The 13471-nt window shown below is 43.3% G+C and overlaps 1 protein-coding gene across 2 annotated transcripts in view; it reads right to left on the bottom strand.

Annotated features, from left to right (window-relative positions):
• Nucleotides 1-12456, bottom strand: part of TRPC3 (transient receptor potential cation channel subfamily C member 3) — a 32528-nt gene extending 20072 nt beyond the window's left edge. The window contains exons 1-2 of one of the 2 annotated variants that reach the window (XM_038135536.1): nt 11896-12456; nt 2955-3726 (exon numbers count right to left, since the gene is read on the bottom strand). In XM_038135536.1, the coding sequence (XP_037991464.1) occupies nt 2955-3726; nt 11896-12119 (996 nt within the window). In that variant the 5' untranslated portion in view covers nt 12120-12456. The remainder of the gene's footprint in view (nt 1-2954; nt 3727-11895) is intronic. The other variant, XM_038135535.1, reaches the window with a different exon arrangement.
• Between the last annotated feature and the right edge of the window lie 1015 nt (nt 12457-13471).

Genomic DNA, 13471 nt, shown 5'->3' with positions numbered 1-13471 from the left:
AGTCAGAGAAATACTGTACTCCTTGCCCTGGTCATGAGAGAATTGAATAGAAGAATACATGGGAAGAAGACAAGTGGATAAAAAGATCAAAAAGGAGCAAAAATGTCAAGAAGAAATAAATGTAATAGATGAAAAGCAAAAGGACGAACAGCAGGTTGAAATAAGGATTTCACAATTGGAAGTAAGGAAGATCGGAGATGAAAGGAGTAGAATGAAATGGTCTTTAGGGCTCGAGTTTCTTCATCTATTTTTATTAATTTTCAGTACTTTTTTTTTTGTCTAGGTGTCTTGCATCTTCCAAGAAAAATCAGGGCTCTGTCGCTTCTTTGAATCCTTTCTCCTTACTCCTAAAAGGAAAATAAAACAAAACCCTAAAAATCTGTGTGATTAATCAGGTTTTCTTGAAGAACTGACTGTCCTGAAAGAATGGCCCAAGTCACCTTCCCACATTTCTAATTCACTTGTGCAAACCCTTTGGTTTGTGGTTTGTGCATTAGAATTTCTTGGTGTAAATGATAAGCAAGAGAGGCAGACTGGGCTTTGCATATGCAATGGATGTTAGGTTCCATTTAACAAGCATTCACCAGGAAACTTGGCCCTCGGGTGTTTTTAAACAGGTTCAACCTATGCTCTTTCTCTGTGGGAAAACCATCAAGAGCAGTATTTTCTGTAGCAGTGCTCTGCATCCTGGAAGCACAGGAAATATCGTGGGCCTTAATATTCCATAGATACTGAGAAGAAATCATTATTTAAACAGATTTTTCCTTTTTCTTGTTGTGAGACAGATGAAGTGTTTTGCCCATTTTTCTCCACCCTGAAACAAATCTGCTCAGTGCTGTGCTACAGATTAAATTTGAGTGGAATACTCAAGAATTTCCAGTGATGATCCCAGAGGACAGTGCAGCAGAAGTCTGCAGGAATGCAAATGCTGGATTAGAAGCCTCCTCCTGCGGGATGTGACAAAGCACACAAGTTATCAGCCAAACACCTTCAGATGGCAGATCTGTAGGGAGGAAAGCACTGGAAAGGGAGTTACAGATGGGAGGAAGTCCAGAGAAACACTCAGCTCTCCTATCAGTCTTGATAGAAACAGAAGGAAAAAAAAAAAAAGAGATGTGACGTCAATGAGAAGAGTAATTACTTCACTGGAATGTTTTGACGTTGATGAGAAGCTGGAATTTCCATGCCAGCAAGGAGTCTGGAACAATTTTTACTGTAGGTGCCAAAACTGAATCATCTGACACACCTGGCAAGGTTAGTAGGCATGTAAGTGCTATCCAAAAATACTGAAATCTGTGAAAACAGTGAATTTCTTGGGGTTTTAGGCATCCCAAAATACCAGCAAATTACCATTTTAAAAACTAAATTATTTTTTTCAAGCTCTGGTTTGAAATGAGAAACTCAATAAAAAAACTTCACTTTTTCTCCTCCAAAATTTCAAGCTACTTGTTCTTCTGGTGAAATTTGTATGCATGGTATTAGTACCTGTGAGATGGGAGTCTCCCATGAATTTCTTTCCACTGTAATTTTTCTATGCAATTCTAATCATCTACATCCTTGCCTAACAACAACACAATGCAGCTTGCCCTAATTTAGCTTTTGGTGGCAGGGTACTTTTTCATCTGAGGAAAAAGAAAAATCAGACATTTTCCCCTGAATAAATACATTGAGGAAGTATTCAATTAATTTGCCAGGTTACACAATACACAGAATAGTATGAGCGAGTTCCTTCAGCAAACAAAGGGGAGGAAGGGTTAAAGCTGAATTTTACATTTCATCAGTGTGTGCTATAATACATTAATCCTTCTCACCACTGAAATTTTATCTTTTAAATTCTATTTTAACTCACTCAGCTGAATATGGACCTCTTCTTTCTCGGGAATTTTCTTCCTTTTTTGTCAAGTATCACTTGGTTAATTTCTGCTTGTCTTTCTCCATGTTGTTGTGTATTCCTTCTGAGTACTCCACAGGGTAAGCAGTGTTTGCTGCTGTTTGGAGAGGTTAATGCGTCTTTTGTCTCTCTCAGATAATTTTTGAATGTATTAAACGAGCAAGTGGTACCCAACACTGGCCTTGCAGAACCCCAATAAAGTTGCTGGTACACCAAGAGACAATGCTGTGAATATCTCTACTCACTGAGAGCAATCTGTCATTCCCAAAGCCAAGCTTTTCTCATTACAAGCAGTCTACTGGGGTTTGATTTTTGGTGGGGTTTGGCTGCAGAGGGAGAAAGGAGGACAAGAGGAAAAGTGGCTGTTACGGTCCTTTTCAAGGTATCCTACTGAACGGAAAAATCACTAAAAAAAGCAGTGGGCAACAGTTAACTAAACCATTAATTAGGAGAATTGGTTTGTCTGAAGGAGAAGCTGAAATATATAAAGAAGTCAGGGCACTGACATACAAAACCAGATAGAGCTGAAAACCAGGTAAGAGGACCAACATCTGTGAGCAGTCTAACAGCTGGTTTTGCACATGCGACATTCCTAAAAGGTGCATCCAAAAAAAAATCCACTTTGGGTATTTTAAACAATTTGGAGACATCAGTCAAAATCAGTACAAATTAAGAAGAGGGAATAAGGTCAGTGCTGCAGTGCCCCCAAGAAAAGCAAAATGTTTCTGCTTTTTGCACTTACATTACTCAGCATTTGTAACTAAGAACAATCCTTGTGTGCTGCAGCAACCAGAATTGTTTTCCGTCTGCTGCAAGGTTATCAGAATGCACACTTTTTCCAGATTCCAATTTTACCATTTTCTTCAAACACAACAGGTGCAAAAGCAATTTCATTCCATTAAAAATTCCTTCTAAAGGCTTATGTATCAAGAATAAAAGAGACAATAAGATGAGAGTATTTGTAATTGAAAAAGTAAAAGCACAGGAAATCATTTCAGCATCTAAGGACAACATGAAGTAGCAGCAACTTTAAAACAATAACAGAGAAACACAAAAACATTACCTTGAATTCTTTTTCAATGTTGGCCAACTTGGCAAGTTCATTGCTGAGTTCGAGAGCAGTGAGCACTGGATCTTCACTGGACAGGGACAGATAAGCTGGACTGGCCAGCCCTTTGTACGCATTTATTCTTGACCTAGAGTGACTGAAAGAATCATGTTTTTGCTTCTCTGTACAGTCATTACATTTGCAGAAATAATCATGAGGTCTTTCTATCCTCGCTCCTTTCATCAACAGCATGTGCACGACTTCGTATTTTTGGCAGTGGGCGGCTAAAATTATGGGAGTGATGTCTGGAGAAAAGCGGGTACCGTCTTCGTCATAGGAATAAAAATCATCATCCTGGAGCTCCTGCTCACAAGGGCTCAGAGTCAGTCGCTTATTTACTGAAAACCCAGGATGATTCAAAATTGCTTCCACTATCCTAATGTAACCCTTGCTGATCGCGAGCAGCAGGGCATCTCCAATCCGTGCCAAGTTCTCTTTTTTTAACAGAAGTTCTGTCACTTCCAAATGTTCATTCCCCACAGCAAGCTGCAAGGCGTTTTGGCCCATGTAGTCAACGCAGTTGACATTCAGTGTCTTTGACTCCTCCAGCATTTTGCGCACCACAGGGATGTTGCCGTACTCGGCAGCATCCAGGAATCGCTCCTCCTCGGCCGTCAGGCTCGTGCCCCTGTTGTTGAACATGAAGGCCGGGCCCCGAATGGCCTGTCGCCTTCCCTTCTCCCTCATCATGGTCATACGCCTCAGGGATGGGCTCTCCTCGATGTACCTAAGGAGAAAACAAGGAAGAGGTAACAAATTTTCACTCTGGTGGTAATTTGTAACTTCCAGTCCTGTGGCTGCAACATCTTATTTTGTGCTTCGTCCTTCACCCATTTCCTGACAAGCAGTATCCTGAATTGGGATCGCTGTTGCTTGTCTGCAATCTAAAGGCACTCACAGGCTCAATGCCTCGGGCCACTGCTGTTCTCTTAGCATGGTCAAGATTTATGAAGGTTTTTTATTTCCTTTAAGAAATCACTCCTCTTCAGAAATCCCTCCAATATATAAAATGAAAACTCATCTACTTATACTGCTCTCAGTAGTAATTAATATTTATCCATCACAGGCATTCAAGCTGATGGTATAAGTAAGGCAATACTTAATGCTTACCATGTTGTAGATCACATAAAAGTGAGGTGAAAACATGTTTTCTTCAGGATGCCTTGCCAAGCAACACGTGATGAAGCCTGATCACAGCTTCTCATGTTACTACTAGAAACGCTAACCTGGAAGCTTCTACTCACAAGTCACTTTGGTCAAATTACAGATTTTTGGAAAACAATACTACACACACATTCAGCAGACTTTGTACAACTAAACTGCCCACAGGTTCCAGACACCAGGAGTCATCCAGTACAGACTGGGATCAGCTCTCACTCCAGTGGACTCCTGCAATGCTGTGGATTGTGCTGGGCCTGTTTCTACATCACCCATTGCAGGAGCTGAGAGGGTCTGTGTCTACATTCTTGTACCATAATAATAATAAAAAAAAAAAATAAATAAAAAAAAATAAGAAAAAGGCAAAGTCAAAGAATTAATGAATGAAAATTGGGATAATTGCTTCACTAGAAAGAGGAGACCTGGATGTAGGAAAATGAGATGTTTTAAAGGAAAATGAGAACCAGGGAGCCTGTGAACTCTCCACAGAAACCAGTTGCAAAAGAAGAAAGAGGAAGGAAAGAGAAGGGTAACAGGTGAAAAGAACGAGTGAACAAGCTAATTTGGCAAACACAGAAACTGGAATTATGAACCAGTGAATGTACTGAGAGAACAGACAGATTGGATGCTGAGCTGGATTTAGCAAGGCAAGGAAAGAAGAGAGGGGCGGGGAGGTTCAGAGCAGTGAGACTGGATAGAAACTGCAAAGAGAAGGGACCTAGGATGAGAGGCTGAGGAGCAGACACTGCCTAGCTGGAGAAAACAGCAGCAGGAGACAACTGCCTGGGAAGGTCTGAAACAACAGAATGGATAGGATCAGGGTACAGTGGTCACAGCTGGGGGAAGAACAGAAGCATTTGTGTCTGCTGGAGCAGAGGCCAAAGGCCTGAAAACGTACTCAGGATACCCTAACCTTCCTTCACCACCATCTGCACTTAAATATGAAACCAGTCAGCAATCAGCCTCGGTTTTTTTAGTCCAGCTCAAGAGTGAGGAAGGCAGCCTCCAGCTGCTATCAGTTAATCCAGTAGCTCAAGGGACAGAGATCACTTGAGATGATTTGATGGGCGTGGAGACACCAAGTGCTGATAAACAATATGACTTACTGGAGGTGTGCTTTGAATACATATAACATGCTACATATATATATATATATATATATATATATATATATATATATATATATATATATATATATATGTATATACACAAAATACATAGAGATAAAGAAATCTTTCAAGTTCCAAATTTGTTTCTTAGGTCCTACATGCCTCGGCTCCTCATCTTAAGAAAAAAGAACAGTTGGCTCCCATCTTACAGGAGCATTGTGAAAATTAATTTTTTTTTTCACTTTGCTGAAAAACTCAGACACAGGAGTAAAAGGCCAGACAGAAAAACTGGAAAGGAAATTAATCCTTCTACCCTCAGTGCATTAGAAGAGATGTGAGTCCATGTAATAAATGCCAAGGGCGAACCAAAATATTAAACAGCCCTTTTTAAGCAAACCCTGTCAGTCAGCAAAAAAGACAGAACCAAGGGAAAAATGCCACACGCACCTTTGGGCACACAAGGGCTCTGCATTAAAGTGGACACAGTAGCACCTGCATGGGCAGCTTTGGAAGGTAAACATCCAAACTGATGCAGATTCAAAACCACAGACAGAGAAACAGCCTCCTAAGTGTTGGTGGGGGTTGATTTTCGTGGGTGTGGTCTCTCAACAACAGGCTCTGTTGACACTGCACAAAACATGCCCGCTGCCATCACTGGATGCAGCACTGCCAGCCCTAGGAGTTTTCATTGGGCATAACTAATTCCATTCAGGCTGTGAGGATAGGCCTGCCCTTCCAGCTATCTACATCAAATGTGCAATCTTAATCACTTTATCACAGCTACAAACATCCTAAAACCCAGTCCAAGCCCTGAGCATTTCAGTGAACACAAACGGGCAGCTCAGTTGCACATCAAGCAAAGAGACTGTGAAACTCATTAGCAAGGGCAGGTCTCTCCTGGAATGAAGCATTTGATCTTTTTACCTTGTTATCTGTGGCTGGCATTTCTGGACTACCTGAAATAGCCTGAGTGGCACCACAGTATAAGCAATGCTAACTACTATTTACTTTTCGAAAGATGTGGCAAAACGGCTCTGGCAAACACGACATGATCCATTCTTTCTTTTTTTTTTTTTCCTGACTTCTGCATCACTTTCTTTAAATCTATTGAAAAGACTGCATAACAGAGAAGATTTGTAACTCTGTTAAACACAGAATTGATTTAATGTCTTGAACCTCAGGCATATTTCCCACTTAGGAGTACTCAGAAATAAAGACTTGAGCCCAGAGTGCACAGCCACAGTGTGTTGCTATCTTATTCCCCAGCAAAATCAGAAGTAAAACCCAGACACACTGTCTTCTCATAGTTTCTTTTTAAACAGGATCTTATTGTCTTTTTTGCTGTTACACTTCCACTCATCCTCCACATCCAAAATCACACGGGTACAGAAATGTAGTGTTTACTGTAATGTTATGAAGAAAAAAATTATAGCTATTAAAAATGTAACAAAGACAAAACAAATTGACTCATGCTGACTCCTTGCTTTAAGAAGACTCTAAACTGCCACTTTGAATCTCATTTATCTTTTATGAAACACACAAAACATTTGTTCTTACATATTCAGTTTAATTTTTCAGCATAATTTGAAATATGACACTTATTTTCATTTTATGTACCTTCCTTTCAAACCCCACTATCAGGGTGATCACTGAGGTGATTCATCTAACTTCTGCAGAGGCACACATATCCTTTCAAAAGTGTCCTTTCAAGAGCGGCTTCCTTGGAAGAAAGATATCCTTAACTGTAAACCTTGTGACAGAAATCATGTATCTGAAGTGACTGCAATACCTTCTCAAAATGAAGACGGACGATGCTTGTGGTAATTTAACGACTAAAATATTGTCAAGACATCTCCCAAAAAAATGAAAAGCAAAAAATCTTATGCAGCACCACAGGGCCATGAGGCTGCTGTGTTCATCCACACTTCTCCCCTCTATTTTTCCACTTTTGCCTCAGCAAATTCAAGGACCTTGAAGCCAGCATATCCCTGGTCAGAGTAATGCATGCAACAGTTGGGTACAAGGTCTCCTATTCCATTTTCTGCTTTCCTTTTCTTACATCTCATGTTTTAGCTATCCCAAAGTATGAATAAAATAGTTAGAATTTTAGTTTTAAGTGTTTGACCATTTTCAGCATATTTTATACGTATTATTTGCCATCTGAAGTAATCAAACCAGCAAAATCTCATGCTGCATCTCTCAATATCATTAGACTGGCTTAAAAATATGATTAAAATAGAACTAGGTGTGCATTAATTACTTGTGTTCTATTTGCAAAGACTTTAAAGTTCAAATACTCAGCCTTGTCTCTGTAAGGTACTGACAACCTAATTTAAAAAAGAGGGAAGGAGAGATGGGAATCACGATGCTCCTCTTCACCTCCTCACAACTGTTCCAAATAGTTGAAAGAACACATACACAAAAGCATAAAAAATATCTGTAGAATGCCTGGCAAAAAAACCCCACAAATGAACCAAGTAAGAAAAATGCCTGATTATTCCGTATTAATTAGTCAGTAGAGATAAAGAAGGATGGAATTGGAGATCAGTCATGTTAACTGAATGAAGCACACCTGTCCCACCACATCTGGACATGTTTCACTTGGCCCTGAGCCTGAAGCAGTTAAGCAGCTGTTTTGAGGAACTCAAAAACTTCACTGGAAAGAAAGAAGAACATCAGGAACTGTGCAGCAACCTTCAGGATCACTCATTCCTCAGCTCTGCTTTGCAGCAGAATTCTCACACGAGGGAGGCCAAGGCTGCTAAAGGAGCACATCACCTTTCAAGACCTTTACCCAATGATAAGCATCACAAGCTGTCAGACACAGCAATATTGTGAGAACTCTGAACAAGTCATTGGTTCATTACAGACCTGGTAAATAAGACATACAAAAACCTCTCCTACATTATAACATGTTTATGCTTACCTCAAGTATTTTCATCTAAAATACATAACCTTGATACGGGAAATAAAAAATTACTTTAAAAAACCCATTTTCCACTAAACAATCAATGCCCACTTGTCTCCTGCTCTCTGCACACATCACATTTACTATGACCTTACATTGCATCATATCCTTGCCTGGTCAGAGTTATTCCTACAAGGAATGTACAAAGCAAGACATTTGAGCAGCGCAGCAACTGCAAAGGGCTGGAAAAAAGCACAGCAATCTCTCTGCTTCTGCCATGGGCTGTTTCAATTACAGATTTCTACTCTGTTACTCTACCTACCCCTTTTAATGTCTAGAACTGCAGCAGAAACGTGGGATGAAGAGTTGACCTGAGAATTCCTTTTTCCTTATCCTGCTCATTATCTACAGCAATCCAAAAGATTTATAGTCTTCTTTCTAAGTCTACTTTTTAACACTGCACGCAACATAAGCAATTTTAAAGGAAAGGAGAGTAGCTGGAAAAACAGAGATTTTATCCTGGGTCTTCCCAGATCCATAGAGCAATTTGTGCTGAAGAACAGGCTGTTACTCTCCCTGAACTATCACTTGCAATAAAAGATGGCATCAACAATTTACAAGTAGTTTACCCCCCTGCTAAACTACAGTACATTAGTGATCCTGATTCCGTTCTAGCCCTGAAAAGGAAATGCAGCCCAGTGGTAACAGACAGATCTGATAAGTACATAATGCCATCAGCTTTTAAAAGAAACAACACTGGAGTCGGCCCAGCTGGAGATGCAGATCGTGCCTCTTGTTCTGCCAAAAGTCACCTCTGAGGTCCCAGTTTTAAAATTAAAGACCCATAATTGTCTTACAAAAGCGCTCAGATATGCACATACACGAGAGCAGCGTTGTAGCTAATGTCTCCTGAGATTTCTCAAACTAAGCTACCTCAAGTGTTTTATTTGTTACCGTCACAGAAAAGAACAGCTCTTCCATGTGAGGAAGCAGCTCCTGGGCAATCCCCCATCCTCACTGTCTCACCCAAAGGAAGGCTTTCCCACCCCTCCAGCCTCTGCTTCCCACGTGTCAGAATGGGCCACTGGTCAATTTGTTTCTTCGCCACTAAAACCGGGGTCTCCTTCATGCACGCTGGCTCAGGTTCCAAAAAATTTGGGAGTCCCTGCACCAAATCCAAAATGCACTAAATGAGAGCTTCCTTTTCCTTCCTGTGAGCTACTGCCTGGGCTTTCCAGAAGAGGGAGGCTAATTCAGCTGAACAGCAGAACATAAATCAGGCCAGCTGCAAGATCTGACTGAGGTCTATACTCTCCCACTGGTCTGAAACGACACAATCCATCATCCAAAATGCCCTCGTGTCATCTCACAGAAGTTCTGGCTCCAAACTGGAAAGATTTAGTCCAAAAAAGTGGAAAAAAAATTACAGTGAAATATCAGGAGGAGGTGTACATGCACTTAGGGGATGGAACAAACCCCATAAAACTATGCAGAGCTTTTTCTGACATTACCCTTCAATAACTCCTCAAAGGAAAATACCAACCATCTGAATTGCTGTGGAAAAAAAAGGACTATATATTGATGGCAGGAGGCGTCTATACACACACAGAACAAGGCAAACATCTCACCAGGAAAGAACCAAGTTAACTTTACAATGAATTGTAAAGCTCCTTTGAAACTTAGTCCTTTCTTTGTGTTCTGTCTCTCCAGCCAGAAAACTACGCTGTGATTTTCAGAGAGACTCAGGAAGTCAGGTACCTGATGCCTACTACATTTAATTTACAGGTTTTGTCCACCTTTTTCCCATTGGGGCATGGAGTACCCTGTGAAACAAGTATTACATGCAGTCTGCAATCTTCGTGGGAATCCGAGGTTAATTACTTTTTTTTCCAGCAATATTTGGCACAGGAGGGAGCCAGCTGTACACTGACAGGCGCTCTGCACAGGCTACTGCTTTCAGAGATTTCAAAACCCAATAATGTCTGCCTTTGTGGGCAAACTACTTCACATCTTCCGGTCTCTTTCCCTTTACACCTTGTGCTGAATATTTACACTACAAATCTTTCCAGCCAAGGATTCTCACTCTGCGCCTGCTAAAGCCTGACATGTGTCAATCTGAGCACATCAGGAGCAAGGATACTCATCTTTATCTCATTAACATACACAAGGATTTTAGACACTAGCACCAAACACAGAATGTTACTCCAGGAGAAAAATCCCACTGCTACACCAAAGATGACCACTGTCACATAACAGGGAAAAATCTAGTCCGGTGTCTTTTGCCTCTATGCTCCAACAGTTCAATACACTCCTACTACATTAATCCATGTCAGCCCTTTTGTCAGTCCATTGGGCTCACAGATTCCCAGGATATCAAGAATTATCTGCCAGAAACTCCAGTCTCAAACACCTACAACTGTGTAAACTGAACTCCAGTTTGTTTCTCCCCCCATGGTGTAGTACCCATTTCTTCAACACAGGAATATGTCAACCTCTCTACAAGGACACTTAGGACCCAGAAGCCGAGGACTCACAGCTTACAATTCAACTGAGCCAGCTTCAACTGTCTAAAAATAATGTGTCCAAGTCTCTTTTTATGGCAGATAAAGACAGGCACCTCCAAAAAAGAAGATAAATTGCTATGCTGCTTTTCCCACTGCTATTTCTGCTCCCATTCCATCATCTACATGGGAGTCTAGACAAGTAACTCAAGCACAACTAACTTTCTGACAGCTGAAGACACGTGAAAGACCAATTCACTCCAAGTGCAAATTGCTGGGCACAAGGTATTTGTGAAGAATTTCTGCACAGGGATGGTAAACCCCACTTTTATTTGTGGTTATCCCATTCTAAGCACTACCCTAATTATTTCTCTATTTTACAGTTGTCTCTGGGGTGATTTTAATTAATGCTTCTACAAATGCTGAATATCTTATCTCTTAAAACTCAGTGTTTGCTATCTGGTAATTAAAATATTTAATTAAGAACTAAATGTTGTCATGAAAACATAAAATAGCCAGGCAATCCTCTGAGGTTAAGTCTACCTAAACTGCAGCATGTTATAAAAATTAGTGAATTATTCATGGACAACCTACATTTTGCAAGTCAGGGAAAAGAAAGTTAACATCCCTACTAGTAAAATTGAATGCATTTATCTGGCACTGAGTCTAGTTGCACGGGCAGCATCTCTTCATATATCTAAACAGATAGATGTTTATGATTGCACTTTTGAAAATAAACGGATATTTTGGAAGAGCACATCCAAACAGGATAAGGTGCATCTCCAGAACTAAGGCTTTTCCGCACGTGTCGTAGATTTCTGTGGGGAATTCCGTTTTATTTCAGCATAGGTTTTAAAAATATATACGAATAAAGCGGATGCATTAGCAAGGGGTTCTCTAAACCTTAGCCGAGCCAATAACTGGTCAATTTCTCGACAGCCGCACTTGCATCCAGGGGTAAAACAAGGAAGGACTCTTCTCTGCCCCGGCACACACCTGTGCCCGCCTGACGCTGAAGAAGCGGAGCCGCGGGGCCGGGGAGGGGGCCGGGGGCAGGCCGGGGCCGGACGATGCCTGCGGGGCACCCGGAGCCCAGCGGCCCGCGCTGCCGGGGCCGGCCGCTCCCCCGGGCCCAAAACTCGCCGGGAGCCGCATCCCTGCTCCGGGGAAGTTGCCGGGCGGCCCCCTGCGAACACCTCCCCCCCCCGGCCCCCACTTACATGGTGCTGGCAAAAGGGGGGGGCGGGTAGTATCCGTAGGGCTCCCGGAGGGTTTTGACAGCTCTTTGCGGCGGCGGAGGGGGCTCCGGCCCCCCATTGACGCCTCTCCAGCCGCGGCGCCGGCGTTGCTGCTCCTCTTCCTCTGCCCCTTCCTCCTCCTCCTCCTGCTGCGGGGGGAAGGTCACTCTCCCCTGCTCCTTGCTCTTCCTGCTCTTGCTCGACATGGTCAGGGTCCCCTCAGGCGGCGGCGGCTGCCGCTGCTCCCGCTCCCGGCCGGCCTCGTCCGGCAGCGTGCGCGGCGGGGAAAGAGGCAGCAGGAGGAGGAAGGAGACACAAGCCCTGCTCGGCGGGGGACAGAGCACCTGGAGAGGACAAACCCCTCACCACAAACCCACGGCCGCCCCGCCGCCCGTCGGCAAGGCGGCGCGATGCGCAGCCCGGCAGCGGGAGCCGGGAACTGCCGGCGAGGCGAGCAAGAAACAGGGCTCCCAGCAGCGGCGGCAGCTCTGCCCCCCTTCTTCTCCTCCTCCTCTGCCTGTCATCATCCCTCGCTAGGACGGCATCGTCACGGAGGCAGCGGGGCCACAGAGAGCGCACCCGCCTCCCGCAGCGAGCGCTCCGGAGAGGAGGAGACGCTCCCGTCCCACCTCCGCCCCTCAAGGCCCGGGAGCGGGGGGGCGTGAGGGGGCGGCGCGCTGCCACAGGAGCGCTACAAATGCCCCTCAGCCGGCCGCTGCTGCTGTTGGCTTAAGGTAAACCCTGATCCCGCCAAGCCGGGCGTCAGGGGAGCCCTCGGGACGTGCCCGCCAAGCCGGGCGTGAGGGGAGCCCTCAGGAGGTGCCCGCCAAGCCGGCGCCGAGTCCTGAGGGAGCCCGGAGCCGTGAGGCGAGGGTCTGTCAGCAGCAAGGTAGTTCTGGCCAAAACGGCCCAAAAGCGGCCAACAGCCCCGCCAAACCTGCTCAAGGCTCGGCAGGTGCTTAAGAGAAATACCCAGCCCCACGCTGGAAACAGCTGAAGTTGAAATTTGCAGGTAAAAAAAGAGGTGCTTTTGACTGACTTACCGAGCGAGCTGAGGTTCCCCAAAGTGTTCCAGATGTCTCTGCCTTAGGCTTGACTATTTTATTTCTGTGTGGTGCCAAGCTGAAAAACAGTGGGAGGATGCTGAGACGCCCATGGCATATAATCAGAACAAATTATGCTCTATAGAGCCCAGTCACAAGATTCCTGCTGTACAGAGACATATTACCTCTTCTATTATTGTAAGAATTTTTTTTTTGGTTGTTGTTGCGTTATTTCACAGGGAAAATTATTTCGTGAGGGCAACCCCTTTACAATCAAGGCAAAGCCTGTGTGCTTTTTTTATGCAGAACATACAGAACAGTTGGTACATATAGAGTGCATGTGTTAATTTATATATAACAAAGCCATTATTTTGTCTACATCCTGCTGAGATGCCATTTTTCTCTTGCTTTAAACTTTTTTGAGCAGTATTGGTATAAATTTTCATGAAACTACATTCCAAATCTGCATTCAAGTGCTGCTGAAGCTGAAATTTATTTAAGCTTTCCAATTACTT

The sequence above is a fragment of the Motacilla alba genome, chromosome 4 (assembly GCF_015832195.1).
Source record: "Motacilla alba alba isolate MOTALB_02 chromosome 4, Motacilla_alba_V1.0_pri, whole genome shotgun sequence".
Taxonomy (NCBI): Eukaryota; Metazoa; Chordata; class Aves; order Passeriformes; family Motacillidae; genus Motacilla; species Motacilla alba.
This window is presented reverse-complemented; position numbering and strand designations above follow the sequence as displayed.